The 27,839-nt window shown below is 43.8% G+C and overlaps 1 protein-coding gene across 6 annotated transcripts in view; it reads right to left on the reverse strand.

Moving 5' to 3' along the window:
* Positions 1 to 27,839, reverse strand: part of DISC1 (DISC1 scaffold protein) — a 342,719-nt gene that overhangs the window by 169,441 nt on the left and 145,439 nt on the right. For 3 of the 6 annotated variants that reach the window (XM_033842010.2, XM_073793660.1, XM_073793662.1), the window contains exon 9: positions 16,707 to 16,895. In XM_033842010.2, coding sequence (XP_033697901.1) covers positions 16,707 to 16,895 — 189 coding nt within the window. Of the gene's footprint in view, positions 1 to 5,339; positions 6,906 to 6,927; positions 9,222 to 15,175; positions 16,366 to 16,706; positions 16,896 to 27,839 lie in introns of those variants that run through there. The other 3 variants (XM_073793664.1, XM_073793663.1, XM_073793661.1) reach the window with 3 other exon arrangements.

Below are 27,839 nucleotides of genomic sequence, written 5' to 3' on the forward strand. Positions count from 1 at the left end.
GAGGTATCTCCCACCCTCTGCTCTAAGTCTGACTATGTTGATGAATTACCGGCTCTACTCAGCCACGGAGCTGCCTGGGTTACAACCTGAATGATATTTAAGGGGCCCAAGTGAAAGCTGTGAACTGGACAACAATTGCACGAGATTTTCACAATGTCACTGTAAACACCCTCTAGGGAAGTAGTATTTCCTTGAAAAGAAGCCAAATTGAACTTAGCCAACAGTATAAGTTAAGAAGTTAGGGATGAAATAGGGAATGGCCAATTCCCTCTCTGAGACTAAGCACTTACAAAAGCCATTTCAAACTTATCCCATTTGGGGCTTCCCTGGTGGCACAGTGGTTGAGAGTCCACCTGCCGATGCAGGGAACACGGGTTCGTGCCCCGGTCCGGGAGGATCCCACATGCCGCGGAGCGGCTGGGCCCGTCAGCCATGGCCGCTGAGCCTGGGCGTCCGGAGCCTGTGCTCCGCAACGGGCGAGGCCACAGCAGTGAGGGGCCCGCGTACCACAAAACAAAACAAAAAAAACCTTATCCCATTTGTAAAATTTGAAACAGCAGGGTATACAGAGCACCAGACACTGACCGTCAGCTGGATAACTACTGTGCAGCCTGGCCATGAGGCCAAGAAAAGTGGCTACTGCCCCTCTCCACCTCCCTGAGGGCCGGCATGCAATCCCTCAGGCCTAACGAGGGACACAGACCTGGCTGGTGCCAGGCTCCGCCTTCTGGAAGGGATGTGACCTTGGGCCAAACCTCACGAAGCCTCAGCTTAGTCAATAACAATAATAGTAGTAGATAATATGATAATAAAGATAACAGCATCAACCTGTTGGAAGATTAAATGAGATAAAACAGGTAATGCATGCAGTTAATGAGCTATTCATTTTAGAGTTTTTAAAGATTTTTTATGTACAGTAAGATTTACTTCTTTGTGTGTGTGTGTGTACAGTTCTGTGGGTTTTAGCCCATGGATGGATTCCTGTAACCATCACTATAAACAGGTACAGGGCAATCCCAGCATCCCCAAAGATTCCCTTGTTTTGCCTCTTTTCGGTCAAGACCTTCCTCAACCCCTTGACCTTGTCCCCGGAGGTCTGGGCTGTCCAGAGTGTCATATAAATAGAGTCGTGCAGGATAAAGGCTTTGGAGTCAGCTTCTCCGATTTGGCATAATGCATTTTAGATGCATCCAAGTGTTGTCATATTAATAGTTGCTCCTTTCACTTGCTGAGTAGCATTCTACTGTGTGGATGGACCATAGTCTGTTACTCCACTCATCCACTGAAGGACATCTTGCTGGTTTCCAATTACAGGCAATTGTAAATCATGCTGCTATAAACATTTGTTACACGGCTTTGCATGCACGTAACTACTTATTCCTATAGGATAAACAAATATCTAGAAATTGAATTGTTGGGTCACCTGGCAAGTGCAATGTTTAACTTTATAAGAAGCTGCAAAGCCATTTTCCAGAATGGCTCTACCCTTTTACATCCCACCAGCAACGTATGAGACATCGAGTCACTCCACGATATTGTCAGCACTTGGCATTGTCAGTACTTTTCATTTTAGCCATAATAGGTGTGTCATGTTAGTTATTTAAGATGGAAACATTTATATGTGACTGTACCTCATCATCTACTGTATAAGATAACAATGTTCAGAAGCAGCTGAGGTCACAGAAATCAAGTTTCTTTAATGGCTAACCACCACCTTGGAAAAATCTAGAAATTGCCAGCACGGCAAAAAGGCATCTCATGGTCTGGCTCTTCCCCACTTCTTCAGCCTCATCTCCTGTCGTTCTCATTCTTGGACCCTTCAACCAGCTAGATCAATAATAACATTAAGTAAGATGGATTGAGTCCTGACTACGTGCCAGGGCACTAAGCCACATTCGTCACATGTATGATTTCATTTCCACCTCTCACTGCCCTGTAAGGCCCATATTAGCAGGAATCTTATTTCTGTATTACAGAGGAGAGCACTGATACTCAGAGAGATTGGGAAACTTGTCCAAAGATGCACAGCTGCTACATGGCAGGGCTGGGCTTCGACCCCATCAAGCCCCAAACACGACGTGCTCCCCAGACCCCTGAGTCTGTGCTCTCCTCTTGCTGAGAGGCTCACGCTCTGCCTTCTCTGGGAAACTCTCTCTGGCTCTTGCAAGGCACGCGTAGCAGTCCTCATCTCAGCTCTCTCATCAGCCTCTGTTTCTCTACTTCATCCCTCTCCACGGTGTCCTGCTTGCCTCCGCCACCAATGGTCACAAGCATCTCGAGGCAGGAATCAGATCTTTGCACCCTTCCTTCCCCGGCACCTACGAGGTCCTCAACCCCCGCTGTAGCTGTCAAGCCGAATGAGGGACCAGGCAGGTCCTACAAGAAACCCTGTTGCCCGGAAATTTTAAACATAAGCTGACAGTCCTTCAAAATACATCCATCTAAGACCATTACATACCGAGTAAAAACTTACAGTCAGAGAAAGGACATTACACAACCTTACACATAACTCTTGAGACAGACTCAGAGCTCCATGCCTGTCAGCATCAGACAGAATTTGGGATATAATACAAGAGGACAACAGAGACATTCACCCAAGGTTAACAGCTTTAGGCCAAAGGGCAAAGAAGAGTGGGAGAAAGAAGGAAGGAGCCCTTTCTCACATTCATGCTATAATGGTTTGCCCTCTTGTTTACATAAACACTGTGTTGTTGTTTTTTTTCCTCCATTTATGTGTAGCAGGGCTATTACGATGTTTTATTCCTCTCTTTCTATCACTCTCAATTTACAAGGATCATTTTTGAGAGTAAATTAATTAAAAAGCAATTCATTAGCCCAGAAAGCACCTTGAGGGATGTGGACTCTTTGCCTCTGGAAAATCTGACTGCAAACCATTCCAGAAAGATGGTGACTCTGCCACTGGAGCACAGCTCACACCCAAGAAAGGTCTGGAAGAGGCAGCTCTCCACACTGTCTGGATTCCATGAATAAAGTTGAATGAACAGGTTAATTTTTTAAATTGAGGCATTAATGGTATCAAATGGCAATAATCAGATGTTTCAGGGGACACAGAATCTTCTCCACTGTTCTCCCACGTAAGGAATTTGAAAACTACGGAGACATATGTACAAACGAATGAATCCAAGGCTTTCTATCCAACTTTCTATCTATTGATAAGTATTTGCAACTTCTAAAGGCCTGAATACAGAAGTTTAGCCTCTCACAATTCAGAGCAAAGCAGCTTAGGGGCAGAAAGAAGGAAAATGAGGGGCTGTTCATCCGCAGAAACTTATTAACATTCCCACCATGGCAAACCTAATTTGCTGTTCCCAAGGCCCATGAAGAAGCATTTCCTCCAGCCTAAGCTCCCATGACCCACTCCTCCAACTGCATTATCAGGTTCCCAAGAAATACCTGCTTTAGCTCTACGGTAGGTTTGTCCCTTCACAAGCTCCACAAAAGCCCCATCACCCGGACTCAGGGTCATCTCCTCACCTCATCCTGTCATCCAAGTTCATACGTGGAGAATTAAATACAATCTCGTTCCCGTACTTAAATGCAGATCATCTGTTTTTTAAAGTAAGGCAGAAAAAAAGATAACAAGCCAGTGTCTTGAAGTCCAATGTCTCTACACAAGGTTTTGGAGACCCCATCACCGTCATGCTTCAAGAAAGGAAAAACCACCTCATATAATTGAGTCACAAAGAACACAGAGGAGGATTTACTTCAGAAGTTTCCATCTCTGTGTCCACATAGTATCTAAGGCCAAACGATAGGCATGTTTCGTGTTTGTAGTCAGGTGTAAACAGCTGTACTTTGGAATAAGCAGCATCATGTCTTCCCTGTATATATGCGCACACCAGCGCCCTGGTGCATTTCCCAATGACAGCCATGAGCTGGTTGATGTATCTAACACAGCCTGGCACGACAAGATGACCTTCCTAATTGTCACGATGAGAAGCACCGTTGCAAGTGACTTTGAAACGTATGGTAAACTCCACTATGCTAAACTATAATAGCTTCTTCTGTGGGGCTCATGATGAATATTAATGCCAGGGCTCCTGAGGAAAATGTGCCCTCAATTTTATATTCTATAAAACCCCTTCAGTACCAAAGAGAGCATTTATTTATTGTCTTCAGGCTTCTTCACAGATGCTGTTAAATATTCCATTAAACATGGCAAAATGGAATGAATCATCATGGAACACTGGAGAGGGTTGGGATAAAGATCCCCTTAACAGTATCAAGCCAAGCTCCAGGCAAGACAAGAACAAAATGTCTTGGACTAAAAATACAGGTTCAAGGAGGACACAGAGTATACAGAGAGGGGCCTCCCTGGTGGCGCAGTGGTTAAGAATCCAGCTGCCAATGCAGGGGTCACAGGTTCGAGCCCTGGGCCGGGAAGATCCCACATGCCGCGGAACAACTAAGCCCGTGAGCCACAGCTACTGAGCCTGCGTTCTAGGGCCCGCGAGCCACAACTACTGAGCCCACGAGCCACAACTACTGAAGCCCGCGTGCCTGGAGCCCGTGCTCCACAACCAGAGAAGCCACCGGGATGAGAAGCCCGCGCACCGCAACAAAGAGTAGCCCCCGCTCGCCGCAACTAGAGAAAGCCTGTGCACAGCAACAAAGACCCAACGCAGCCAAAAATAAATTCAAAAGAAAAGAAGAGTATACAGAGAGGCAAGTCAGTGAGCTCTGCTGCTAGAGAGTGTCTTCACAGAGATCTCAGGGGAGCCGCTCCTGGAGAGATGAGGGAGCACTTCACACGCTGCATCCGAGCACGCGGAGACCGAGGGAAGTTGAGCAGGTCAGAGGAAGCGGTCAGGGTAACGCCCAGGAGGGATGTAGGGAGTGAGCACTTGAGTGGATGAGGGTGCGGGATATTCCAAAGGTAGAGGAAAGAAACCCACAGCCAAAAGGCATAGGAACAGGTGATTGGGGCGGTGGGAGAATCTGATACCCAAGAGCGGCAGTAGGCAAGGCGGTGCCTTCCTAAACCCCAATCGTAGTCATTTACGGTGATGACACATCGTCCGTGGAAAGGGATCTTTGACTTAACACCCAGAACCGCTTATTGTCTGTGGAGAGAAGGGGAGAGACATGCCGCAGACCCAACTGCTCTCCATGAAAAGCCAGTGACAGTTTCCAAGGTCACCCCATCCGTCTGGCCCTCACCACGCCAGGCCAGCCTCCATCACCAAGTCCTGTGACTCTCCCACAAACTGCAGCCTCAGCGGCCCTACACACCGTCAGCAGACACGCTCCTTTAGTCCGTGAGATAACAGCATGCTTGGGAAGAAAAACATTCCTATCGGCAGGAGCGGTTTTTCTAATGGATCTATTTAAGTAAATGGGAAATTTTTTTAAAAGGCCAAAATACAGTGAAGTACTCAATGTAAGATGCATCGTACAGAAAAAGTAAGGCAATGGACATGACACTGCACGTTTCTCTCAGCTTCTTTATTTTAATGGTCGTGAAAATGTAAAACGCTCCCTTCCACAGATTTCTTGTAAAAAGTGAGATTGGTCTATTATGGTCCCAATTGCAGCTGTTCCCTCTACATCACAGTTGTTTTAAAGGCCAGGGCCAGTGAATGTTAATACACCGGGTGGAAACAATGCCTCTACTCGGGAAAACCTACGTTGTTTGTTCAATGCTTTGCACCCTAAGCCTCAAGACGTTTCAGAATTCACTCTGTTACCTCAACATGTTATCATTGTTTCTAAAGATTTCTCCTCTTGGTCCTTTATTAATCATGATACTGGGTTAATTTCACACATATACACACAACATACAAACAGGAAAAAACAATAATAACCATATTAGGTAAAGATTAGGAAACCATCAAGTTCCCCCCACCCCTCCCCCAAAAAAAGGACAAGGGTTATGGACAACACACAATGGAAAAAATCATAAAGGCACCAAAAAAGCAAGTTCAACCTCATTATTAGTCAAATATATGCCAAAATAAATCATGAATCAAATACCATTTCATTATTGTTATGATGCTACATAATTTTTTTAAGAAATAACCTTTAGTGTTGGAAAGGATGGACTGGGAGTATCAATTAAAACTGGTATAATCTTTTGGAAAGTCTTTGCAGGATGTATCAAGTCATAAAATGATTGTGCTTTTTGGCCCAGAAATCCCATTCTCACTTCATCTTCAGAAAGGAATTCATAAACTGATCATTAACCGAATCAAAATAAGGAGAGAGTTAAGGAGGTCATGGTATATTGATCCTTAGAATGTTATACAGATTCTAAATACTAAACCGGAACGCTGTGTTACAACAAGGAAATGGAAATACGTGATGAGGAATCCAGCTCTGGAAACAGACAGGTCTGAGTCACGTTCCAGCTGTTCACTCCCATCCACAACGCTCCCAGCTCACTGAGCCTCCGTTTCGGCATCCGTAGAATAGGATGATTCCTTTTTCTGAACGTACAGCCATAAGGATTGAATGATGTAGTGCTTTCATTACTGTCACATAAGGCTAAGAAGGTACAGTTGTGCCCATACTCTGAGTACAAGTGTGAAAAATGCCTACATGTGGTCCAGGCACTGGAAGGGACAGCAAAAATGCACCCAGGGGCTCTGCTACAAAAGTTGGATGAGGGACAGTTTTTGTTCGATTTTTCAAATGTGTTTTATTCTTATGATATTTTGTGAAATAAATTAAAAATTGAAAAGAAAAAAAAAAACCCGCTAGAGCAACTCCAGGAATTTCATAAGCTTCAACATCAGAGGATTCTTGTGTAATCCGTCAGGAAAATTACTTCACCTCTGAAGGCTGCTGCATTCTCAGGATTCCAGACACTGGGGAATTTCAGTGTTGGGTGACCTTCTCAGGGCAGACCTGGAGTTTGGTATTCAGCCCCTACTGTTCCTCAGTCTCTGAAAAGAATACAGGGTTGGGTGAAGGGCAAAAAGACATTCGCCAAATGCTAATTTATGTGTCTTGCTGATACAATTGGGACACATGGACCAAAGTCAAACGCTGGATCAGATACAAAGTTAAAAAGAGGCTCAAGGACTTCCCTGGTGGCCCAGTGGTTAAGAATCCGCCTGCCAATGCGGGGGACACGGGTTGGATCCCTGGTCTGGGAAGATTCCACATGCCACGGAGCAACTAAACCCATGCTCCACAACTACTGAGCCTGCGCTTTAGAGCCCAAGAACCACAACTACTGAGCCAGCGTGCTACAGCTACTGAAGCCCGCGCACCTAGAGCCCGTGCTCCGCAACAAGAGAAGCCACCGCAGTGAGAAGCCCCGCGCACCGCAACGAAGACCCAACGCAGCCAGAAATAAATAAATAAATTTATTTTTAAAAAAGAAAAAAAGAGACTCAAGACTCTGGGACTCAGTCACCTTGTCCCAGCAGGACCAGGCTTCCTTTCATTAATTATACCCTGAAGTCATAATATATCTGCATTAGACTCTTTCTTGGGAAAAGCAATATAATATTTAGAAATACATAAAGTGTAAAGCAGCTTCAGTAACACAGATGAAAAGAGAGCTGCTCAAAACAGCGTAAAATAACCCAAAGTTTAACATCATTTGGCAAATGAAAAGAAAAGAAGTCTGGTTATCATTAAATTTAAAAGCAAAGTATGCGATCAGTTGTTAATGAGTTATAAAAACTTCGGATAGTTTAATGTCAAAAGACAAATAAAATTACCTTCTATAACTATGTGAGCATGTGAGCTATCAGCATATCTGGTTTACACATTTTTGATGTCAAGTCAGTAGACCTTTAAGCAATTCTTGATTGTTTCTGCCATGCTATAAATATTCAATTGCAGTGTATTGGCTTAGAATTGTCCATCCCAACAGGGATCCAACCCTCCCCAATTACATAAAAATCTGGAAGGAAAGTGGATGAGGCAGGATGGCCCTCCCCAGAACTATGGTGGGACCTGGGCAGCAAAATTTGGTGCGACAAAATCGTGAGGGCAGAAAACGCTTACGAGCATACTCTCTCTCCTTTACAAGAGCTAGGAGAACCTGAAAAACCAAATTAGCAACAAAGGATCTCTCGAAAAGAATTGTCTCTCTTGGGTTGCAAAACATATGGCAGCTTCAAAGAAGAGGAAGTGCACAGCAAAAATGGCAGGAGGCCATAACTCATGGCAAAGCCAAAGAGGAAAACAAGACATTTCTTATAAAATTAAGCATCGAAAAGACTGTGGCCGTATAAAATAGGTCACAGCACAATAAAATTGAATTCTGCAAAACCTCACAAAGTGGGACTCAGAAAAACAAAAAAAGAATCAGTCTTAATCTTGCAAAACCCTGAATTAAAGAATATAATAAATGTTGTTTATTTAAAGTTCAAAACCTCACTCGAGAGAAGCTTAGAATGGCCATCACATTTTGCAAGTTAATTCCTTGTAATTAATAGGGTGGCATATTAGTAAATTCTTACAGGCAAACAGGGCTTATCGTGGTTCTCCCCCAGAAACTCTGACTGGGGTATCAATATACTATTAATGCCTGAACTTATAGGAGTACAAAGGAAAACACTGACATTTAAGCATTTGTGAACAGGAAGTTGAACTAATCATGGTTCTTTGAAAAAAATATCAAAAAGTGATTTGAAGTTACCAAATATGTATCCAGTTGAATTGCTATAGCTCAACCTTTTTCTCATTTGTGGTAGTATGCTAAGTCCCTGTTAGTCATCCTTCCAAAATAAAGAACTTGGGTTTTAATACAAAATATGTGAGTATCATAGGGGTGATAACCTATAGAACCTCCTAGCAATTTAAATGATCCATCAGGTGTAGGAAAACTGCAGGCAGCAGATCATCATTTCAGGCATGAAATATAGAGCGTGTACTCAGAAATTTCAAAAATGAAAACAGCCTCTCTTTTCAGGACACCCAACATCATCAAGAGATCCTGTTAGTAGACTTTTGTTTCACGGTCATGACTCTGAGTGTGGTACTGAGGTAGGGGGTGGTGAGGGTGAGGGAGGGTGGAAAAACCTCATGTTTGGGAATCAGGTTCATGAAGAACATACAGCCACATAAAAGGTGAAATCGCAGGAAAAAGGGATTCAAATCCTGGCCCCGACCCCTCATGTCTGTGTGACTCCGGACAAGGCGCCCATTCTCCCTAAGCCTCTGCGTCTTCATCTGTGAAACAGAGATGGTGCTGGGTTAGCCACACAAAGTGTCCAGATGATCAGACGAAATGCACGTGCAGCCTTAGCGTAAAAAGGAGAGAAACCAACACTTGTTACTGAAGAGAAAGGGACAACATACAGGGGATCATTCCTTCCTTTCAAAGAACATATCAAATCTGTAAAAGCTAGAGCGAATCTGCGCACCTGGTCAAGGGATCTAATAAATATACGCTAAACACACACAATAAAGATCAAAGGAAGAAGAAATCCCAACAGCACTCACTTTTAAACCCATAAGGATGTATATGAGGCTAATATGAATAAGAGAATTAAGTTCCACTAATTCCAATTCAGTTCTAATAATCATAACAATAACACGCTATTTTCAGATCATAACGTAATGCTGAAGTTGTTCGGGTAACTGAGGGTAGTACAACTCCCACCCAGGGACGTTTGAACACAGGTGTGGAAAGATATAAATGGAAAAATAAAACAATGAGGCTAATGGAAGAAGAAGCAGGAGAATGTCTTTGTGACTTAGGATGGGGAAAGGTTTCTTAAACAAGACCCAAATATACAAAACTTCAATCACTAAGATGTATACTTTAAATATCTTACAATTTTGTTTGTCAATTATACCTCAATAAAGCAGAAATTTTCTTAAAAATGAAGGAAAAAAAACAGGTGTGGGAGGTCCAGGGGCACAAAAGACAATGCTGATGGATGTGAAACATTCTACAATACAGGATACAGGCTCACACCACAAACAACCCCCTCACCCCCCCACGGCCAAGGGCACTCCTCCAGGAATCTTGGCATCCCACTTACCACTATGCTTAGCTTAATCTTCAGGAAAGAGTGTATAAGTGTGCACGCGTGTGCACACACCAAGGTCTTCAAAGGCCCCGAGTCCAAATGATGAAATGTAGCAAGGGACTAGGACAGGCACTGACTGTCCTGTCAAACACCTGTCAAATACCTAAGATTCACATGTACCCACCTTATAACACAGAATCAAGTCCCTGTTCCAACAAATCAGCATGTCAGAAAACTGCCTGTTGCCATTGGGTCTGAAATACCGTTGACGTTGTCACTGTATTCCCACCTAGGGGCTCTGTTAAGGGAGTGTTGTTACGGGAGTATAAAAAGCAAATGGAGAGACAGGTAGAAAAGGAAGTAGCATCAGTAAGGATTTCTAAAAAATAACTGCATGGATAAAAATAGGAGAAGGAAATCAGAAATAGTTGAAAGCAAGAAAAAAAGGGAACAATGCTGGAGAGAGTCATGGGAATTCAAGACCAGTAGGGACTAGAGTAACTGGAGTAACATGGAGACTTCCTCTCTGGCAGGGACTGTCTGATTCATTCTGGAACACAAAGGTGAGCACGGTGCCTGGCATATTGTAAGTGCTCGATAAATGCTTATTAAAACGATGGATGCACGCAACAGATGAATGGATAAAGAAGATGTGGTACATGTATATGATGGAATACTACTCAGCCATGAAAAAGAATGAAATAATGCCATTTGCAGCAACATGGATGGAGCAGAGAGGTTACAATACTCAGTGAAGTAAGTCAGAAAAAGAAAGACAAATACCATCTGGTATCGTTTGTACATGGAATCTAAAATATGACACAAATGAACCTATTTACGAAACAGAAACAGACTCACAGATATAGAGAACAGAGCTGTGGTTGCCAGGGGGGAGGGGGTGGGGGGAGGGTCGGAGTGGGAGGTTGGGATTAGCAGATGCAAGCTTTTATATATAGGATGGATAAACAACAAGGTCCTACTGTATAGCTCAGGGAATTATATTCAATATCTTATGATAAACCATAATGGAAAAGAACATAAAAAATGTACATATATATATAACTGAATCACCTGCTGTACAGCGGAAATGAACACAACACTGTAAACCAACTATATTTCAATAAAAAAATTAAAATGATGAATGCATGGGTGGCAATGAAACTTAGAGATCCGGTTCTCCTGTGTCATACATCAAGCACCTGGGAAGCAGAAAGAATTTCATCCATCAAACCTCACACCGTGATGCGCGGGTGATGGGAACCAATAGAACGGAAACTAAACTGAGGCCTCCTATGAACTAATACAGGCTTTTTGCACTGCTGTGGGGATGCCTCCCAAAGGGATTATCACCATTGTTTAATAAAAGAGGAAGGAAGTTAATTACGAATTTCAAGCTTAGAAATTCACAGGCAAAAGTGGCTGAAGAGAAATAACCACACTCAGAGAGAGGCAAGAATAAACTAGAAAGAAGAAGACCTTGGAGAGAAACAAAAAATGCAAATGCATGTTTAACTGGGATCCTGATAACATAATTAATAAGATGAATCAAAGATAAATGATTAGAGATGCGAAGGCTCAGCTCACAGAAAAACCCGAGAAAAAAAGATTTTGTAATTTTAGGAAGAAGTTTCCCTTCAAAAGGTTCATATTATACATATATTCAATCTAAACAAACAAAAATTTCCACTCAGAGAGGCAGACACAATTAAGATATTTCCCATATAACAAGCTAAGTTCCTTCACGTACAGAACCTGCAAGGGTCATCTGGGTCCCAAACAAATAGCTCGGGTCTCATTTACCGAAAACTCTATCACGATTCTGGCCCCAAGACAGCCAAGTTGTCCACCAAGCAAATTTTAGTCAAAGCTCAGGGGAAGAAGAGACATTTGGTGTGTCTACAGAATGGGATCTCTAACCATCCCTTTAGGTTCCAGGGACCTAGGACCGGTGACGTCAGGTCACTGGAAGATTCCATATTTAAACTCAATTAGCCCAAGCCCTTCCTAATTCACTTCCATGGCATTATACGTTAACATAAGGTTTCTTAACGTTTGGAGGAACTTAGAAAGACTCCTTCAAAAATCTGCTGAGTAACTGGATCTCTGTGTGGAAAAAGTGTACAAAATCACAGATATGAAATCTGTGTACAGTTTCACAGTCTACCCATGAACTCCTGCTTTCATCCGCTAACTTTTTTTCTCAAAGGTGGTTGGTAACAGCCATGTGTGCTTTTGCATTTGCTATAAATCTATTCATGAGGACTTCCCATTAAACTCTCAAAAAAATCATCTTTAAGAATTTAACACCACTCCACATTCCTGAAAACTTCGGGCTTTAAGCTACTTTTGAGGAAAACAGACGACGCTTCACCTATCTTTTTTGCTCTGGCTTCTAGGAAGTTCATGATCGCATCATATTCTCAACCAAAATAATTAACACTCATCATTAGCATTTTCTTGTCTCGACTTTTCCATTGTATCTGTTAATTTTGTTGTTTCCATCTTTGATATATACTTATATATATTCCAGGCCTCCATTTCTTCCCCCCCTCCAAAAATAAGACAGATTTTATTCCCCTGTTCTAATTTTTCTTGAAAATTTTATCTAAATATAGCTAATAAATGTGGAAAGGGAGTGACTGCCTATATATGCAGAACCTGTAAGGCACACAATCTCTTAACCAAAAGCTTCTCCTTAAAGTGACTTATGAAAGATGTTTCACCAGTGGACTTAAGAGTTAAAAAAACTAATACCTCACTAAAGGGCATAATACTTCCTTTTATTAGCTATCAGGAGGTAGTCCAAAAATAAGGGCAAGATTGTATGGGTGTGGCCTTTCTAACCTAAAGCAAAAGGTAGGTACTAGCCCCAAACCACAACTGAAAAGTTACGCCACTTCAACTTTATCACCCTTAAAAACTGTCCCTTGGGACTTCCCTGGCGGCCCAGTGGTTGGGACTTCGCCTTCCAACGCAGGGGGTTTGGGTTCGATCCCTGGTCCGGGAGCTAAGATCCCACATGCCTCTTGGCCAAAAAACCAGAACATAAAACAGAAGCAGTACAAATTCCATAAAGACTTTAAAAAAAAAAACCCTGCCCCTTATCTGCCTTCCACTTCCTCCTTACTCACTGAAAGGCAAATAAATGAGTTTAAACTGGACACAGACAGCCATCACTCCCAGAAAAAAACAGCATTTGACACCCACACTGAGAATCTCTTTACGCATTTCACAGACCCTACACAGATTCCTGACAGCTCACTGGGCCACAGGCCCCGCCAGATTTTTGAGCTACATCTGCAGTATCTTTTCTACTTGGGCAGCTCGCGTAAACTGGGAAAATTCATTAACATGCTAATGATACTCTATTTAAAATTCCAGCCCTGATTATTCTGTGATTAAATCTCTCCCCTTGACGTCTGCTTCCTTTATATCTGAGTTATAGTACGAAATCAACAATATTAATAAAGTACAATACACATTACCAACTTATCCACAAGGGATGGAAAAACAGTTATGTAAATCTCGGGGTTGTCTTTTTTTTCTGAAAAGCAGATGTAGCAAACTGTAAAAAAAGTTACTGATTTTTTTTCATCCCACTAGTTCTGTCTGCTGCCACCCCAATCTGAATATCCAACTCAAGCATCTTCCATGAAAGACAATCAAACTTATCACTGCTCTCATTAAATTGGAAAATGAATTTTAAACTTTTTTTTTTTTTTTTAAAGAAGATCCAAGGTCTGGGTCTGTGATTCAAACTAAGGGAAGAAAGGACTAATGTTTCATTTTAACATCTGGCCCCAGTAAATGAACAAATATTTGTGGTCTATTTAACTATTTTTAATGACATCGTGCTGGGTACTGCCAACGACGCAAATGAAACCTAAAGACAGTGTTTTCACCTCGATGGACTTACAGTCAGGCCAGAGACACAGGATGCAATGACATGGTAAGTGATCAGCAGAGCAAGTTCATCTGTGATGAGGCATTACACACACTCTTCCCATCATTAAGAATCCTCTGAATGAGACAGACTGTGCCCTAAGACTGCAAATCTCCCCTCCCGCTATAGAAACAGAACCCTTGTACACACACACGGCTGGGTCAGCCAACTTGGAGCCAGTGTCACAGAGCCTGGGTCCCTGACCGTCATGGAGTGACATGTTCATCCCTGAATTGCCTTTCGCTCCCAAACGCCGCATTCTGCAATCACTGCTGGAAGTCAAAATCTGTCTTTGCGAACACTACACAGCGCTCATTTTTTGAATAGTCTTATTTTAAAACGTTTTATCTAAGATTAAAAAGAGTCAGCTCACGGTAATACACGCAGAAGCTCACTGCGTCTTTGTATTTGCTCCATGTTTAAACTCGAGCACAGAGCTCCCTCCAGACTTTTAACTCTCCAAATGCAACAAATGAGAGAATATGGTCTCTGGTCTAGTCTGATTACTATCCATGGGTAAAAGCTTCATGTTACCAAGCAATTCTTTCTCTCTTTCTTGCTTTGTCTCTCACACTGTCTCCAACCCAAGATTATTAATTTGGTTCACCCAAAGCCAAGTCACCTCAGATTGCTTAAGAATTAGCTTCGGCCTAAAGCAGAGGGAAAAGGGTAGCTGATCCAGCAAAATCCAAGTATGAAACATAAAGAACGCCTTCACCACAGTAATGAGCCATCTGCAATTTAGACTCATCCATGGTAACAATCTCGCGTTCCATTTGTTTATGTTTTATTCATCATTTTGAAAATACTTAGTCAAGTGACAATGATGAGATTCAAAAAATACTTTACAGCTCTTTTTTTTCAAAAAAGAGATATTAATGGCTTTCAAGAGCTCAACTGTTCAAATGAAAATATTGCTGCATCCTATTATATATAGGATGGATAAAAAAAGGTTCTACGGTGTAGCACAGGGAACTATATTAAATACCCTGTGACAAACCATAATGGAAAAGAATATGAAAAAGAATGTGTGTATATATATATATATATATATATATATATATGTATAACTGAGTCACTTTGCTGTACAGCAAAAATTAACACAACATTGTAAGTCAACTATACTTCAATAAAATTTTTTTAAAAAAGAAAATATTGCTGAACTAAATTTGTCCAAACTGGTTCACATCTTTATTCTTAGATATAAATGTCCCATTTTGCACCAAAAGACTTGGGATGACAAGGTGAGACATTTCATAGTTATCATTTTTTATTATTTTAAAAATTTATAGCAAAAATTCATTTAAAATATACAAGGTTAGTCCTATAATAATGTAATAAACTGCACCGTCACATCTTAGAGGAATGTGTTGTCATTTCTCAGGACTATAGTTATATATTAAGCCTCAAATGCAGTCTCTAGTTACATATTTGGCAAAAACAAAGCTTTGACCTACAAAAGTGAAAAAAAGATAAGGCGTTCTGAGTTGTTGAACCACCTTGAGGGTGTCCACGGCTAAGAAGACACGATAATGCTTGACCATCCCATCTTTCATTCAAATAACTGTGAAGAAACCTCTCTCTACAAAATTTAGTAAGTCTTTAAAACTAAATTTATTCATAGTGAAATGACACACCTATTTCCGCTAGCTGATTTCATATTTATTTATTTGGTTTTAAATACTAATCTTCATTTACTTCAATTTGTGGAATCTTTTCAAATAGCCCTATTTCAAATCTGGCTAACTAATACCTCTATTCTTTTCTTATTTCTTTTTAAACAAGCATACTTTGTAAATACAGTCCTTTATTTGTATATATGCCTTTCACTTTCCTAGTAAATACTTATTTAGGGAAATGATTTACTATGCATGAACTTTGCCTTCCAACAACCTCTGGTTCCCAGGGGACGTGCAAGGGTGTGTGCGCATGCACACACACACACACAATCTCAGGATCTTGATAAATTACCTCACTTAATTTGTACCACTCAACCAGCCTACGAGATGGAAAATACTCTTCTCATTTTACTGATGAAGAAACAGGTTCCAGCATCTAACTTTACTTTAAATTTAAATTTACTTTAAATTTAAATTTTCTTCCTATGATTTCATTCTGTATATTAGAAATTGAATCATCAGAAATTCTTCACTGTGTGTGTGTCTTGGGGGGTTTTTTTTAAGAAATAGGTTTGGCTTTATCAATTTGGACTGAACCAACATCTTCTGAAAGTATTCCTCAGAGTGAAGCCTCAAGGGGACCTCCTCTACAGTTAACAACGGGACAGGAAAAGACCACACGAATACTTTAACTCCCCCAACAAACAGATACTTTGGCCAAGACAGCACCGGTATCTTCGGCATCATTCTTCCTGGGGAAAGCAGCTCTCAGAAAAGCCCACACAGAGAAGAGGCACTTCCTGGTCTTTTCTCAGTTTTCCCAGAGCCAGCCTGCTTTCATCTGCGACTGTGCAAACCAGAAGGCCGAGGCAAGGAACAAAAGGGAGATAATCGTCAAACAGAGAAAATTCTCAAGAACTGTGCCAAGGGGGAGATGGCTCTGAACGATCACAAGGCCATTAGCAAGTCCAGGGTAGAGGAGGGGGGAAAGACAGAAAATGAAAAGGCATCTCATGCGATAGCCAAACAAAAGCTGACAAGAAATTCTGCCGCATTGGCCGAGGCTCCTGCCAAAACTGTCCTCCAGGAAAAGTGCTGTGTGTCTCCAGGACACCCTTCCCAGTGACGCTCACATAAAGCAGTACAATAAATAGCACACAGACACGAGACACCCGTGTGACCACTCACCATAGGCAGTTCTCCCCTGATCCAGTTCTCTCCTGAGGCTGCTATAATCTTCTTTAACACTTGCCAATTTCTGGACGTTCCTGGAACTCAGCACCAACAGTTTGTGGAGAAGTCCCTCCAGCCCTTCCCTCTCGGATGTTAATGATCTAATCTCCTCCGTGAGCTCCTTGGCTGTACAGAAATGGTTTCCTGCGGAAAAGGAGGGAAAACAAGCGTTGCCGCATCCCTACCTATGGAAGGTGCCGCGAGCGTGCACTAACAGTGTGGGGAAAGGGGGATGAACTTTGCAGCTACATCCAACTGCATTCACAGTCTTCTGTGGAGGAATCTGGAAACACACTGACTGTCCTCCTTAAGCTGAAAAAACCACCAGTCCCTTTAGCAACTTATTATATTCTGTTTTAGGGGGGTGCATTGGCTAATTCCCGTCCTTCTGAAACATGACGACACAAAAATATCACAGTGAAACCCAGGGCAGCCACATGGCATCATTCCATACAAACGTCCAAACGTCAAAGAGGTGAAAGATTCCAGTAGGGTGGAAAGGGACCGGGCCTCAGAGTCAAACTAGACCTAAATTCAAATCCCCAGTTCAAATCCCGGTTACACAAACTGCATGACCTTGAGCAAAGAAATCAGCATATGGGATTTCAGGGCAAACTTCTTCTAAAATATGATTGTGCATTACAGGTGGCTACAAGAATAAATGTGAAATTCTATAAAGCTCTGAGCATTGAATTTATTAACAGGGTTGCAAGAATCAAGGTCAATATACAGAAATCAACTGTATTTCTAAGTATCAGCAGCAAATAATTGGAAAGTGAATTTTTTTTAATGTCATGTATAAGATCTTTTAAAACTCAAAATAATTAGGGGTAAATTTAAAGAAAGATGTGCAAAACCTCTACACAGAAAACCATTTTAAAACTTCTGAGAGAAACTAAAGGAGACTTAAATAATTAGAAAGATATACTGTATATACACACATTGGAAAACTGAATACTGTTAAGGTTTTCATTTTCCTCAAAATGACCTATTGATTCAATACAATTCTAATCAAAACCTCATGTGGGTCTTTTGTAGAAACTGACAAGGTTATTCTAAAATGGTAAAAGAAAATGCAAAGGCCTAGCTAAAGCAAAACAATCCTTAAAAGGTAGAACAGAGTTAGAGGACAGTTGCTACTTGATTTCAAACTAACACTGAAGCTACAGTGAATGCAGACAGAATGGCACTGGTGGACAAACAGACAAACAGATCAATGGAAGAGAACAGACAGTTCAGAAGTAGACCCACCCTCACACAGTTAAGTACTTTTCAACCAAAGTGCCCAAGCAAGTCAATGAGGAAAACAAAAGACTTTCAACAGATGGTACGGGAACAACTAGCTACCTATATGGGGGAAACATTAACCTTGATACCTACCTCAAATCATACACAGAATTTAATTAGAGATGGATCACAGACCTAAACGTAGAAGTGAAAACTATGCTGCTTCTAGAAGAACATATAGGAGAATATCTTTCTAACTTTGGAGTCAGAAAAACTTTAGATAAGACACAGAATATACTAATTACAAGAGAAAAAATGAATAAATGGGCTTCATCAAAATTATAAACATCTACTCCTCAAAAAATACCATTAAGAAAATGAATAGGCAAGCCACAGACTGGGAGAAAATATTTACAATGCATACATCTGACGAAGGACTCGAGTCCTGCAACTCAACAGTTAAAACACAAATAACCCTATTGAAAAGTAGGCAAATGACACCACAGGCACATTACAAAGATATATAACTGGGGCCGAAAAGCGTATGAAAAATGTCGATGATCATTAGTTGCCAGAAAAATGCACATTAAAGCCGTAGGGATTCCACTACAAAACCATTCAAGTGCCTCAGATTAACTGGACTGAAACTGCCTGGTTGACAAGCACGAGGAGTTACCAGAACTCTCCCGTGCGACGGGAGCATGAAATGTACAAGCACTTTGAGACAGGTTCTGTCAATTTCTCATAAAGTTAACATACACCTATCCTTTGATTCAACAATTCCACTGCTAGGTATTTACCCAAGAGAAATTGTTGCAGGAAGGAGGACCCCTTCCAGGGCCCGAGAGTGGGCTCTTGTCTAACACTCAGAAATGAATTGTCTGAGCAGACACACGTGCTGACAAAGCAAGAGACTCTACTGGGAAGGTGCGCCCGGGCGCAGAGCAGCGGCGCAAGGGGACCCAGGAGGACTGCTCTGCCACGTGGCTCGCAGTCTCGGGCTTTATCGGGATGGGGTTAGTTTCCGGGTTGCCTCTGGTCCATCATCTTGATTGGCCCACATCTGGTCTGACTCGGGGTCCTTCCTCGTGACGCGCGCATCTCTCAGCCAAGATGGATACCGGCACAAAGGGTTCTGGGAGGTTGGCGGGACATATGGCCGGTGTCTCCTCCCTCCTTTTGGCCCCTCCCGAATTCTTCTGGTCAGTTTTCAACGGCAGTCCCTTATCGGGAACTCCTACTGTGAGACAACTCACAGTATTATTATCGTGCCTGGCCAAGACAGGCAGTTTCGGTCAACAGTTCCCTAATAAAAATGAAACATGCAATCAACAAATACTTGACTCAAATGTTCACAGTTGCTTTACTCATTGTCCCAAACTGGAAACAACCTAAATGTCCATCTAGAGGAGAAGGTAGAAACAGTGGTACGTCGGAACTACCCAGCAAGGAAAAGGCACAAACTCTACATACACGCAGTGACGTGGGAGTATCTCAAGAAAAAGACACGCATACGACGGGATTCCGTCGATATTAACTTCTGGAACAGGCAAAACTAATCCATGGTAGAAGACGTCAGAACAGAGGCCATCTGGGCAAAGGGGAATGATGACTGGGAACGGGTACAAGCGTGATGTTTCTGGGGTGATGATAACACAGGTGTCAAAATTCACGGAACTGTACCCTTAACATCTGTGCATTTCACTGAATGTAAATCATACCTCAATAAAAAAGGAAAACTATATTAGGGAATATTTAAGTATGAAAATGATACCATAATTAATAAACATATCACATTAATAAGCACTCCATAAACAACAGTTATTGTTATTAGGGGGCTCCATTATATTTCCTAAGAGTTTATTATAACCATAATCATGATAACAGCTACTAACTTTCTCTCCTTCAAATCTCACCACAACCCTTGGTGATAATACACTCTATGTTATCTATTCCAAGATGCACTTTTTTTTTTTACATTTTAACATCTCTGAAACGGATGTGTCTCACAATTACTGTTATCTAGGAGGTGGTCTGGATGAAGTTGCTATTACGTGATTGTCATTCTTGGTGGCCTGACTGAGCATCTATATCCCCCTGCTGTTTCAATGTACAAACCATTTAAGGACACTTTGAGTCCTGTTACCTTCTGTTGAGATGGATTTGTAAGATTAGGAAAGCACCAGCATTTAAAACTTGAAGAATGGTGTTAGCAGCTTGGCAGAAAATCCTACAGAAAACAGTAGTTCGTTCTTGGAGAAAAAGAAAAAAAGTTGCATCACCAGTCGCCTCACTGATGCAGAGGATGATACTGTGTGGAGAAACAGGAGGCTTGACTTGAGTCGAACTGTGTTTTAGGCCAGACTAAGCATGAAACATCTTAGGGAAACCTTAATCCATTCATTTTCCTTTTTAAAAGAGTGATATGTGATTTTTTCAAAAGCTTAACTACATCTAAAAGAGCTATTTCAATAAGTATAAAATAAAAACTCTAAGCCACAGAAAGCACTGTATCATTGTTTAATTGACAGCAATGTTTCCTTCTTAGTAGTATATAAAATAATGGCTCATTTTATGGTCACTAAAATACACATTGTTATCTCTACGGTGGAGAAAACTGAAATCTAGAGAATTACATATCTTGCTGAAGCTTCCATAGCAATAAAAGGCAGGGCAACTTTCCAACTCAAACATAGCTCCAAAATCCCTCCTCTTAAGTATTAAACTGTGCTGTTTATTTCTTTATTCTTATTATTTCATAAGGCAGATTTCAATATGGTATCAGTGTGGGAAAGGTTACACAATTTTGTCCCACTTTAAGGGCATTCTGCACACCCAGCCCATGCCATTTCTGTTACTGAAATCCATAGTTTCAGATTCCATGATTGCATAAATATCTTTTGAGACTATTTACTGTCTCTCACTATGTGGGCACATACGGAAAGGGACAAGGCACTGGCCCTTCTCTCCAGGAAGTTACATTGAATAAAGGGGATAAGATGTACAGTAAAAAAAAAAATAGGCAAATATGCTCTAGGAGGGCTCAGAGAAGAGTGATCATTCCAGAAGGGGAGACAGAGGCAGGTTCACCAGCAAAGAACGTAAGGTTCCCAAAAGGCGAAATGGGAACCTTGTTAAGCAAAGGGCATTGTCTTGCGGGGCGTGGCGCTAGCAGAAGAGAGGCGCATGACCAAAGACGGGCCAAGACGTTGACAAGAGGGTTCCAAATGCCAAGGCGATGGGTTTGGACCCATTTAGGAGAAACGAAGTCCTGATAAGGAGAGCAGACTGGATGCCACAGACTCCGAGCTGTCAATGGAAACACAACGGAAACGTTTCTGGATCCGCGATTTCTACGTGAGCAATGACCGGTGGGGGCCGTTGCGAGTGGAGCCCCCTATGAAGGGCCACAGAGAAGCCAAGGGACCTGCCACGCCGTGGGGAGACCGCGGGAGGAGCCCGCAGCCCCAGAAGTGAGACGGCCTCTGGACAGAACTGCGTGAGCACCCGCGGGGCCTTCAAGTTCCCTTCTCGGCCTGGGCTGAGGGAGCTCCCACCTTTCTGCTGGGCCGTATTTTCAAGCCAGAGGGTTAGCAACATGGTGCGGTGAGCACCGAGACCGCCCCAGAGACACCAGGCAGGAGATGCCAAGTGTGCAACTTCCTCTTGAGAACAATTCAGAGAGAAAAGACCTCCCAAAACAAACAGGAAGACGCTCCAGAGACGGAGTGAGTGCCAGCATGGAAGGTTTCCTGGAAATACATCCTCAGGCCCTCCTGCGACTCATCACCGACTCTAGAGGCCAGAGCCTTCATAAAACATGCGAGAGATCACTCCTTAGGGTCCTTGATCCGAAGGGGTGTGGCTTGGGAAATGCAGCGTGCTGTGCACGTTCCACATACACAGAATGAGCGTGAATTCCCAGAGAGACAGATAATATCAAAAGCCGTGCCGCGATAAATGCTACGCTGTCCTCGGTTAATATTTCATAAGCATTTTGGCCTCAGATCCAAGCCCATGGGGCGAATCTTGCCTGACGCAGCCCTCCCCGACTGCTGCAACTGACCAGAGCTCCGTGATGAACACGGAGAAAAAGAAACGCTGATCCCTGTAGGAAGTCCCATCAGTGACCCGGGGATCCCAATCTCCATCACCCCGATGGGCCTTCCCTAAAGCCAAGGGGGAATCTGTGTACGGATGCACATCCGCCTTTGCATCGAGCGGCGCATATGCCTGCCTGCTCTGCAGCAAGCGAACCGCACTTGGGCCCTCATGGAGGTTTTCTAGAGCACCTGTCAAAATATTTTATGCTACAAGTAACACAATTAAAACCCTCTGGGCGCCTGCCAAAGCTGAAACTGATCTTACTCAACCTGCTGTTTCTAAGTACATCCTCAGTGTCTCTGAATTTTAAATCGTTACCCTCCTCTACTTCATGCTATCTGGGGGTTATTTTTTGAAATCATTATCTGAGTCTCATTTTATAGATGACAGGGCTCTTGTGAATTCTCGTTTAGTCTTCCCAACAATCCAGGAAGGAGGTCTTGTAATGACTGCCCTTGGTTTCCAGTTGAAGAAACTGAGACCCAGAGAGTGACCTTCGTAAGGTCACAATGTTTCGGAGTTCTACAATCACACGTGAGATTACTGAACTTGAACTTGGTTCTTCCAACCTCATGTTAGGTGCTTATTCCATCAAATACAGCTCAGTAAGGGACTTGGTCAAAACACGGCCACGAATCATCCGTAAAGGGAGGGAGAACAGAGATGGCTGAGGTTAAATCCTGTGCTCAGACGGGCTGTCTCACCCAGTCAGTCCACAGGCCTCACTGTTACCTTCACCGGGGGACGTGCACACGCACGGTACTCCCTGGGCCACAGACATTTCCATCTGTGACGATCCTCCTAAAGTTATCCTATTCTACCTACCCGAATCTGAGCTACTTCTTTTCGAGGGAAAAAGAAATAAAGCCAGTGTTGAACATAATCAAACCCCCAAATCATAGAGTGCTACACCTCTTCTCTGGCCTGACACCAGATCTTTCGAGGAATTCCAAGCTCAAGTCCACACCCGCTGGTTGGGCAGGACCACACCCTCTGCCTTCCAAGCCTCACGCTCAGCGATGTCAAGGCCACGATCACCAATCAACTGCTCTCCGAACCCCCTCTGCATGGAAGCTCCTTTGGCTGGAATTTGCCATTTTCCACTCGTTTTGTTTCTTTCTTCCAGTTACCATGATTTCCTGAGACACCGAAAAGCATTTTGTGTGAGCAGAGCCCCGGTTTTGCACATCAAACATTTTAGAAATGGTCACATTAGATAGAGAAGACAAGGGGAAGAGAACGCTGGAACACGGCATTTTACATGAAACACAGACTGCTTCAAATAGCTTGAGAAAGCGCGGTGCCCGGCGAGAGACAAAATATACAAACAGACGATGGTCAGATCATAAATAGAACAGAAGCCCAGCCTGCAGCAGCCTGCCCGGGAAACCCACCCCTGTGTACAGTGACCAGCCCAGGAGGCCAGCTTGTAGGAAGTCAGATGCCATCTCTAGTCACAATCCAGGAAGCTGAACAATAACTTCTGTAACAACCAGAGTAAGTCAAATATGCTCCCCTTACCAGTCACATTGGATGCTCTAGTTAACCCACCCCCAGCTTCTCCAGGCCAACAGCCTCCAATCACACGTGGAACCTTCCTTTGTTCCACCACGAAGCTTTCCCTCTCCTCTGCCTGCCTTAGAGTCTCTGCTGAAACACAAGCGCTGGTGGTTGCCTGCCTTGCTACGGTAAGCTCTGAACAATACCCTTTCCTTCTTCTCACGTGGTGGGTCTCTATTTCCACCCTGGATAAACATCATCTTTGAAAAATCTTTACCGAGCCGATCAGCTCCCCCAGCCATTGATCTAAACCATGAACTTTTTTAGAGAGAAGGAAACATTTTGCACTTATCTAGAAAATCTAGTGTTATTTCTAAGAATGTTCCTATTTCCCTCCAAATCATAAACTAAGAAAAAGAAGAATTCAGGTAATTCCCTAGTGGTCCAGTGGTTAGGACTCCAGGCTTCCATTACAGGGGGCACAGGTTCCATCCCTGGTCGGGGAACTAAGATCCTGCGTGCTGCAGGGCGCAGGCAAAAAAGAAAAAAAGAGAGAAAGATTTCAGGCTGCCGTTTGGACACATTTGTCTCTAACTAATGCATTTTAGTAGAGATAATTTTTATTCTCTATAAAGGAAAAGTCAAATCAGATAGAACCATCTTTAAAAAACAAATGGCTTGGAATACCAGAGATATCTGGATATGCTATTTAAGAATAAATGATTATTTGAACTGTTTGTTCTTTGGAAGCAGACAATCGGAGGCAGATGAGAAGGAAAATACACCACAAACGGAGGGGAGATCCTGAGGTGTGGAAACAACAGATTCTGGGGATCAGAAATCAACAAATGAGGGTTCCATTTTTTCAAACAATTACTCTCATCGACTGTCTCCTGAGCACCAGACATTAGGCAAAGCCCAGGAAAAAATAACAGCAAAGGTAACTCAACACGTGGACCAGAACAATAAGGGGGCTGCTTCAACAGGGAAAGGATGGAGCCGGAAACTCACGCAGGATGTCAATATAAGCAAAGCTTCAGAGCCCGGGCATCAGAGAGCTGGGCCTTGATGCTGGGGGCGGGGAAACAGTCAGAGCACAGCCGGCCCCGTGCAAGATGACCATGGGACACCAGTCAGGTTACAGAGCATGACGGAAGCAGAGCCCAGTTACAGGACCCGGAGCCCAAGACGGAAGGCCAGGGACAGCCGGGAAGGATGCCTGTCGCGGAGACACAGACGCGGGTTCCCGCCACTGAAACATCTTCTGTTTCTGGGAACAGAAGGAGGGTAAGGAGGCCACAGCTGTGAAAGGAAGGAACAGCAAGCAGAGAGGGAACGGAGCTAAGCTCAAGACAGGAGTGTTCATCACCAGAGGTCAAAGGCTGGGCAAGGCCCGGCCCGGTTCTAGAAAAGGAGATAGGCCCTTGACATCCTGACCACAGAGCCTGAGGCAGGCACACCCATCCCACCCTCCTTGGGGCACCGAGACCACCCCCTCGCTCTCCCCGCAGCAGCCTCTGCCCAGCCTAGGGAGAGGCCAACGCAGTAGAGGTTCACGTGAAGCGGGCAGTTTGGGCAACACAGACTCACGGAGCCCTGGTCCAGGTGGGTTCCCTTTGCTGAAGCATCCTCCTGAGATCTTTGCTCTCGTGTGCTGTCCAGCCCGCCAGTCGGCAAGGTGGGCCTGAGGCTGCCTCTTGCGGAGAATGGGCTCTCGAGCTCCACCCAGAAAAGCCTCAGTGAGGCCCGGGGGCACGGGGCCTGAAGTGGGCAGTCAGACCAGACCTGCTCCGGGCCTCAGGGAGATGCCCCGAGCCCAGGAGCTTGGGACCCAGCCATGACATTGACCAGGCCTCCAGGGCTAAGGTTAATTTCCGGGCCTGGGGAGGGGACCAGCAGGGCTCTGGGCTTCTGAACTCAGTGCTGGAAACCAAAGGGACAAACTGAAGGCTCGCCATCAACGAGCGGCCCCGCCTAGTTCAGCGGGCAGGAGACTGTGCAGGCCTTTGGGGCCGAAGCCACTTTGCAAGAAGGGACGTAGCTGCCACCACAAGCCCTTCCGCTGCAGGTACACGAGCCAGTCACCTCCTGACGAAACCTCCTCCCACTTGGACGCTAGTTAAGCATCTATTGCCTCTGCACACGGAGCTCACACACATTTACTCTCCAGGTATCGGTGTACTGGTGCGCCATATTAGTCTAGTTCACCACCCCATCTAATTCTTACAGCGCACTAAGGTAAGAGTGTGACTGTTATCCTCCTTCTATAGATGAAGAAGCAAGATTTTAAAAGGTGAAATAATTGGCCCAAGGGCACCCAGCCAAGTGCCGATTAAGCTGGGCTTGAACACAGACCTCTCAGATTCCGAAGCCAAAGCTTCTATCTGCTACGCAGGGTGGCCTCTGCTCTCAAGAAGCAAGAGATCCGTCAGCCCCAGTCAGCTCCCCATTCTAAGCCACTACGCACAGACATGGGGGGATGACCTTCTCCAGGATGGACTTGACAACAGTACCTACCTGTCCACAGGGATGAAAGATGGGTGTGTGCTTTCAACCAAGCTATTCTCTGCCAGACATCACACGAGTTAAGGCAGAAACAGAGAAGGGAAAGAAAAGAGAGGAATAAGATACAGTTTAGTCAAGAGTTGCGTAGGTGAATGAAGACCGGGAAGAAACCTAGGTTCCTTGGAGTTTTGAAAGCCACAGGAGCGGCAGTGAAGAAGTAGGCTGAGTTCCGTGGAGAATCCACTGTGTATCGTGAAATAAAATCTAGATGATTGTTGCGTTTGATGTATTACCGTGGTCTCTGTTCTTATCTCATGTGACCTACACTTAAAAAGACATGATACGCTTTCTAGGTTTTCTTAATGTATATGAAACCACGTTCAATGGGCTATATTAATACCACCATAGCTCTTCTAAGCATCTGTAGAAGATTTCATACACTAGCCTTCTTTTCTCCCTTTTTCAATGATAGCATCTTAGTTAAGTCAGTGAGTTCCAGCCCCAGACATTCCCACCTCTATCCCACCATGTACCCCACTGCAGACCGGGCTTTCTAAAGTCTGGCTTTGATCATGTCCTTGCCTTGCTTAAAAATAAATTATCGCTGCTCCTAGATACGTCTACCCTTAGCCTGCTGTACAGAGCCCTGGACAGCCAGGTCCTAACCAATGATGACTAGTTTATTCCTACCACAGTACTGACCCTACACCGGAGTCAATCTCAACAGCTCTTCCCACTCCAAACACAGCCATGTTTTTCCACCACATCCAGTCCAGGCATATCTCGCTCCACGCTACTGCATAATTCTTATGAAGGAAGGGTTCTTGTCCTGTCCACTGCTGCACCCTCAGTACCTACAGCCAGGCCTGGCACTCAGGTGCCTGACGCCATTACCTGTGGCTGAAAACCTGTCCACGTCTTTAGTTCACGGGCTCCTACGGGCTCTTAAGTCACCGTGGCACACTGTAAAACATGGCCCCCAAACTCTCTGCACCCCTCCCACTGACAGCTGTCCCCTGTGTCCCTTCCTCTTGAACCAGGGCCCCAGGACTGCTCCAGCAATAAAATAAAATGGCTGCTGTGATGGTTTTAAAATGTGCCCATCAGATTCTTCAATGCTCCTCCCTTGGGGTGGCATCTGTCTCCCCTCCCCTTGAGTGTGGGCTGGACTTAGCAATTCCCTTCTAGTCGCTAAAGCAGAGATGACTGTGCGAGTTTGGAAACTAAGGTCCAGCAGGCACTGTGTCTTCTGTCCTGTTTGCTTTCACTCTCAGATCACTTGCTCTGGGGGAAATCAGTGACTGTGTCATAAGCGCCCTACGGCGCGGCCCACGTGGCAACGAACCAAGACCGTCTGCCGACAGCCAAGTGAATGAGCTTGGAAGCAGATCTTTCGGCCCCATCAAGCCTTCAGAGCACTTCAGCCCCACCCCGTATCTGGACAGCAACCTCGCGAGAGATCCTGAGCTAGGATCACCCAGCTAAACTGCTTCTAGATTCCTAACCCTCAGAAACCGTGGGATATGATAAATGGTTGTTGTTCAAGCTACAAAGTTTTGGGGTAATTCATCACCTATTAATAGAGACACATGCCAGTTTCTGAGTCCAGGCCTTAAGAAATAAGAAACTTCCATGTCGTATCTCTTGGGACACTCACTGTTAGAACCCGGCAGCCACGTTGTGATGAAGCCAAGCTGGCGATAGTGAGGTTATCAACAGACGTGGTAGAACCAACGTGGAAGAACCAACAGA

The sequence above is a fragment of the Tursiops truncatus genome, chromosome 16 (genome assembly GCF_011762595.2).
Source record: "Tursiops truncatus isolate mTurTru1 chromosome 16, mTurTru1.mat.Y, whole genome shotgun sequence".
NCBI lineage: Eukaryota > Metazoa > Chordata > Mammalia > Artiodactyla > Delphinidae > Tursiops > Tursiops truncatus.